A 6,679-nucleotide genomic window follows, 5' to 3' on the forward strand; every position below is an offset into this window, starting at 1 on the left:
TGTTTATGGTTTATGGAACACGCGAACAGCTACATTGATGTTAAAACCAAGAAAAAAAAGGCTTTTAGGACTTCCAACAACAAATCAGTCATTATTAGTGAGATATGTCTGAGTCATTATTAGTGAGATACATGTCTCTTGTAGGGTACGGAGAGGAGAGACACACTCATAGTTTTTTTGGAAGTGCTAAAAGGCAGATAACATGCAGATAACATGCAGTTCCATTAGTCAATGTCCAGCCACCAATCAAAGAGTCGACAATTTTATCATCTGCTGACACTATTTAAAATTAATTGAAGCAAACAGCACCCTCCAGTGACATCAGCTGCACATATTATATACTACAGTCTCTTTGTGCACATGTATGCTGCTCAAAGACAATTAGAAAATGGAACCGTGAAGACATCAAATATATTTGGATACATTTACAATTTTCTGAAAACAAGGAATTGACTTGTGAAATAAATATTAATTTTCAAAGTGATTCTGTAAATTTGCAGGCCTGAGCTCTCTTACTTCATGGAAAATAGACTTTAGAAATGTCCTCAAAGTTACATCTGCTGCAGTAACCTAGAAACATGTGTCTCAAAGCCAGCTTCAATGCTTCATATAGCTCCATCCCTTTTTCATGTGGTCAGAGTTGCATCTATCACATTGTGGGAACCCATGTTATTCCAATTTTGATTAAGCTTTGGGGTGGCCATTCCATCATCACATTTAATGTAAACTACTACAGATATCAGTTTCATAGCTTTTATAAGCTTCTGTGTTTAAAATGTTAAAATACAGATTGGAATGTAATGTTTCATGTTCTTTTACACTTGGGCATTTAAATATAGTGGTCATATAGTGATAACTCTTGGGTAGCATACCAGGCTATGGTTTGATAGCCAACACCAGTGCTCTCCAGATAACTAACACTGTTAGTGCTCTTCCACGTGTCAGATGATTTTAAGATCTTCCACATGTCAGATAATTTTAAGATATTACGCAATTCACCATGATTTAAGCTTTTGGAAAGAGTAGGCTAGAATGCCCAAGAAATCAACCTTCTGCCATCATGCAAGTTCAGCAAAACCCAACCAGAGTCACACAAAGCAGCAGGATCTACTTAACTCACAAAAAGAAAGATGTAATTTATAATTTACACAAACAAACAAAGCTCCATTCAGCCAAAGAAATAAAAATAAAACTCAAGGTCTTCCATATCAACGCTTGAGCTTTGAGGCCAGCTAGTACAGTTTCATTTGAACATCAGTTATCAGGCGACCTCTCTCCTGCTGATAATGGAGTAATAACTACATATGGCTTTTCCATACAAACATCCGAAAACATTATTAAGTCTAAATCAAAACCGCAGGCCTTGATCACAAACCAAAATGGCTGAGCACTGATAAGCTGCAGCCTGTAGATAATGTTATATTAATAATCGCAGTTGAAAGTTCCAAATAAAGAGGTTGATGGGTGGATACTTTACACAATGCCTAACAGCATATTCTACGTTTGGGTTAATGATGAAAATGCTTCCAGTCAGCTTTGGAGAACAGAGAGCGTACATGGGGCTTTAAATATGACGATAAATGTGCAGTAGAAGCTGAAGCCTCCAACTGGAGCAATCTTGTGGGAATGGATTGCTTAATCAGAGGATTTCGTTGTATCCACTCTTCCAGCACCACCACCAACTTCCCTTTCTGCAACACAATGAATACACATAGGAATTGAAAATGGGAAACATGCAGCTAAGAGTGTTATAATCACCACTCTGGACTACCAAACAAATAAGATGACAGACAAACAACAAACTATACACAATTTCACCGTCCATAATCCTTGACAAAATCACAAGCGACTCCATAAAAAAAATTAACTGAGATGTCATGTGGTTTCCATTGATTTTAAGCAAGGATTATGGCAGACTGGGTGGTTTTGGGTGGTGCCGCTGATCTAGGACTACTTCCGGTGCTAGTGCTATCAGACAGAGAAACAAATGTTTTTTGCAAAACACCTGTTGGGGAGGAAGAAACTGCAATGTCATTATTATGACTCAGACTATTGTTATTGTTTTGGCTGTCTCTTGGACTGCATTCCCATCCATGGTCAGCAGTACCATTCATAAAGTTATGTTGAAGTCCTGAAGAAGCATTCTTGCACTCGCTAGTAGATTGAAGAACCTCTGCTAATGGGCCACCTACTGGACTCTCCCATGTAATGGGTATCCAATTGCTGTGGCGATGCCTCTCCTCCTCATTAATTATGTTGCCTACTCCAAGACCCATATGAGTATCATCATCATCATCATCATGGTCTCTAGACATAGATAATTTTAGAGGGGAAAGTGATAACTTGCCACGAGGGGAGCTTGAATTTGTTGCAGAAAAATCTGAGGATGCCATTGGAATTGAAATGGAGAGTTGGGTGGTTGATGAGCTTCTATTTGATCGATCTTCCTCAACATCTGACCATGAAAGTGTGGATGCATCGCGAGATCGAGGCCAATCATCAAAAAAATGTCTCAGGGGTTGACCTTGTCCTTCGCTCTCACGACCCACATTTCCTGACTCCACAACACCGAAGCCTGAGTTTCTGAATGAATGCTGCTGCTGCATTTGCTGACTTGCATCTGACATGAGACTGAAGTCTTGGCCCAAAAGTGTTCTTAATTGTGGGGAATTGTACTGCATAAACGACCCATTTTGTTCTGTCTTAACCTGTGACACTTTAGATTGCATACTTGAACGCCACCCATTGTTGTTCACTGATGAAAGTATAGAATCCTGACCAAGCCCTCTTGTGCTTCCAGAAACATCAGAGAAAAATACTTGCTCATCAATGTCTCCCCCTTTCATCCCATTCATATACCTACACAAAGTGTTTAAAAAGGAGCAGACTCAGTTTTTGCAGACAATCTCACTTTATGGATTGTAAAAGGAAGTCCCAAAAATGCAGCTTTACAGCAAATATGATTTGGTTATGAACACATATAGGGCTAACAATCCAGGGTTATGCAAATTTTCTAAAACATCTAAGTACATTGGTTCTGGTATGATAAAGAAGAATAAATTGATATAGCAAAATGGCTGTTTACCTTGCATTGCAAATATGAGAGTGCAATATAAGAAAAAGGGCATAACTACTTTCCTTGCAACAACAAATCATCTACATTGTTTAACTGGCTACAAAGTAGTCAAGACTGGGATATATCAGGTCAGAAATTCCAATGAAATTAGAATTGAACTGCCAGAAAACCTATTAGATGACAAGAATGTTACTACTGGTATAGGGACTAAATAATCGGAATATATTATTTAGATACATGATATGAATGAGAAACATGTTTGTATATTATAACCCAGAACAATAATCTGCAGCGTTCTACCAAATGCTCTATAAAACGATAACGATTAGCAAAAAATAATTTACCAATAACCTGTCATGAATGTTCATAACAGGCTTTACCAAGGAGTGGATCTCTTGTTCATTACCTGTATTCTTTGTCAGACCCCATTGAAGAGGCCGATCCAGAAGCGATTTGAAGGAGGAGGTTAGAATTCATTCCAAGAGGAGATTGCTGCTGCTGATGGTGATGATGGTGACTGTTAACAGTAACTGGGGGACGAAGATTGCTAGTGTGAATGTTCGTGTTACGAGCAGTTGCGATACTGATAGAAGAAGGGGATGGACCGTTGGAAGTAATGGTGTTTGTGGTGGTTGCGGTGGTGATGGTGGGTGTCGGTCCTCCCAGATGTGACTGAGAATTAGGGGCCGCAGTCTGGCCTTCCACAGGCTTTCTTGAACGATGACGGCCCCTGTGCATGTGCCGTTCGCAATACTTTTGATCTGGAACCACGTCTCTGGAGCAACGCCATTTCTTGCCATCAGTTCTTCGGCATCTTCCAGGCTCTGGGTCTGTATTGCTAGCAAAACCCAACTGGAAGTGACTCCATGCCACTGCATTACATATCAAAAAATATAGATATCAGCTTTTTTTACATTTTGGTAATCTTGGTTTCATGGTTTTCAGCATTCCAAGTTGCTTCAGCCTGTCAAAAATGCATGGGTTTTGTGGGCTATATAAAATCTTACTGCTGGGATGATAAGATCCAGCCGACAAAACAGACAAGGCGGCCACGCTCTTCCTTATGGGGAGAATTAGTTCTGCAGGCACAGGAACGCCAGCCATCATGTATTTGAAAATCAAGGCCTGGTGCTCCAGCTCCTGCCACTGTGACTGTGTAAAAGGCGGGCGTGTTCCCGCTATAATCCCATGCATTCCTCCCATGTGACTTGCACCATTTTCCCTCGCCATGCCCAGAGGCAACCCTGCAAATATGCACACCAAAAAATGATGACTCATATTTTATCTACTAACTGCCATAATTGTTTGTGCAGCTCTGTCATAGATATAGTGCAACAAATCAGTAACAGATGAATAAACAATATTAACATTTAACAAGGCTGGGGGAACTAACCAATGTGTAAAACAAAAACCCAAGACAAATCCATACTCACATTGGCCTGGGCACTAGTTCAGAAAGTGCAGAGAGAACCAATACTAGCAGGCTTATCATAAGCTCTATATCTGATAAGGACACATTGGCATGGGCAGTGGTTTAGAAAGTTCAGGGAGATCAAAAAAGACAATAAAGGGGCTCTATATCTGAAAAGGCAAGATTGACCCAGATGGGTATTGCTTTGAAATCTTGAAACTGCATATCGTGGCAAGCCTCTTCAAATTTTTTTGATGCAGTTCAACTTCTAATCCTTCTAAAGGGATATTCATTTGCATGAACTTCTTAGGAGTCAGAACTTCCTTTATGATCATGTAGCTGGAACCAAGATACTTGATTTAAACTTATTTTATTCTGGATTATAATAACCGGATGACTTGACTTCAACCAATCTTAATAACCACTTAATTATTTACGTTACAGGCAACTTAATTCCTGCAGATCAAACCCAACTCAACGAAAGGCAACCAAAAACCACCATCGCCGCTTCCTAAAACCACCATCCCATCGGTAGATTTGACTTCAACTCCACAACAAAAACCACTCTATTTCATTAAAAGCAATGCACTCACTGCCATAAAAACCAGCCCCCAAAACAGCAGCAAAATCAGGCTTTGGGACAGAAACCATCAATGCAAATCTACAACAAAATTAAATCATTGCAAAAGACTAATTGCACAATGTGACGTAATAGATACTGCAAAAATACCTGCAGGCTTATTACAGTTATAAGATTGATGAAAACTCAGAGTCCTTGCACCCCCTCCACCACCATATGCAGACACCACAGAGTCACTTCTCATGAGCCTTTGTTCAGACACATTCACACAGCCTTCATTGCTAATCAGTCCACCACCATCAGAAGCACTTGAATTGGTGGGAGAACAATTAGTCAGACGTCCATCAGACATTATAGAATTGCTCCTCAGAAGAGATCCAATAGCAGCAGCACTGTTATTGTTTCCGTTGCTGCTGTTATGGTGTTGCTGCTGTTGTCTGCAAGAGAAGGAATCGGTGCGTGCAATCTTGATGGGCCCTCTGCTTCTTTCGTCCAAATCCATTTCAGAAGCTGGGCGACATTGTTTATTATAAGGATCGCCCACAGCCAAATGTGACAGCATTCCAATTCCAATTCCTGTAGGAGATGACAGTCCCGGCATTCTACTGTGTCGGTGATCCCCCAGCTCAGACAAACTCCCGGACACCGACACAGAACTATGTGAAAAATCCATCCCCTCTTCCTCAATCAAATAGCAAAAACACACCCCAAAAAAAACCCTCACCCCTCACCCCTCCCCAAGCCTAAACCCTTCCACCACTACTGGTAAAACCGATTCAGACCCTACACCATCAGAGAATTTTTTCCTTTTTTCTCAGAGATTTTTGACGTGATTAACATCAAATCAATATCACACACAACAGTTAACGACCTCAAACCCAACGCCACGCAGACCTATCACAGTAAGAAGATCGCCATGCAGTCTGAGGCTGGCTCCCTTTTCGCTCTGTCCACCTTCAGATTCAGAACCGTTTTTCCTGGATTTTTCAGACCATCTCTATCTCTATCTCTAATGCAGAAATATCCACATCCCACACCCACGGTCCTCTCATTATACTCGCCCCTGCCTCCCTCCACACCGCTTATCATAAAAATAATAATAATAATAATATCTCACACAAACCACTTACTGCTCAACGCTCGTGATACCTTTTCCCCCTTACCGCTTTCACACCGTGATACCACCCACAGAAGCAGATTTGTACTTGTACGAAACTGCTCGCACACCCCTCGAAGATGGTAATTATTGAAGCAAGGTATGCATGTATGAATGTATGCCTGCCAGCCAATACATTCATTCATGCTCAGTTGCAATGATGAATGATGGCATTCACCTCCGCTCCCCCTGACATGCACCTGCCTCTGCCTCCCTCCGTATTAGAGGAACATGTTCTACTTGGGCGAGCATATGACCTGCTAAAGTCCACTATCTCTCTCTTATGACCACGTAATTTAGATCAACGATGACTTGCACCCCACATTAACTTTGAAATGTTTTTTCCTTGCAGGAAAATTGGTTGCTAAATCAATACCAACTTAATAGGTATATAAATGACACACTGTCTATGACAGATCACTTTACTAACCTGAAATTTTCACAGCAACAAATATT

The 6,679-nt window shown here is 40.7% G+C and overlaps 1 protein-coding gene across 3 annotated transcripts; it reads right to left on the reverse strand.

Moving 5' to 3' along the window:
• Positions 1–1,106: 1,106 nt before the first annotated feature.
• On the reverse strand, positions 1,107–6,144 carry LOC149249918 (growth-regulating factor 5-like). 3 transcript variants are annotated; one of them, XM_089458842.1, is made up of 5 exons: positions 5,218–6,142; positions 4,084–4,320; positions 3,483–3,948; positions 2,348–2,859; positions 1,107–1,691 (listed from the first exon to the last, which is right to left on the reverse strand). In XM_089458842.1, the coding sequence occupies exons 1-5, from the start codon at positions 5,738–5,740 to the stop codon at positions 1,636–1,638; spliced, it is 1,794 nt and encodes a 597-aa protein (XP_089314968.1). In that variant the 5' UTR covers positions 5,741–6,142; the 3' UTR covers positions 1,107–1,635. The 3 variants fall into 3 exon arrangements, with proteins under 3 accessions (XP_089314968.1, XP_089314967.1, XP_089314969.1); XM_089458841.1 differs by having other exon boundaries at positions 1,107–2,859; positions 5,218–6,144; XM_089458843.1 differs by lacking the exon at positions 5,218–6,142 and adding an exon at positions 4,510–4,786 and having other exon boundaries at positions 1,107–2,859.
• Positions 6,145–6,679: the final 535 nt, after the last annotated feature.

Source organism: Pinus tabuliformis, chromosome 7 (assembly GCF_031772625.1).
Source record: "Pinus tabuliformis cultivar Carrire ecotype Pingquan chromosome 7, CPIR1, whole genome shotgun sequence".
NCBI classification, from domain to species: domain Eukaryota; kingdom Viridiplantae; phylum Streptophyta; class Pinopsida; order Pinales; family Pinaceae; genus Pinus; species Pinus tabuliformis.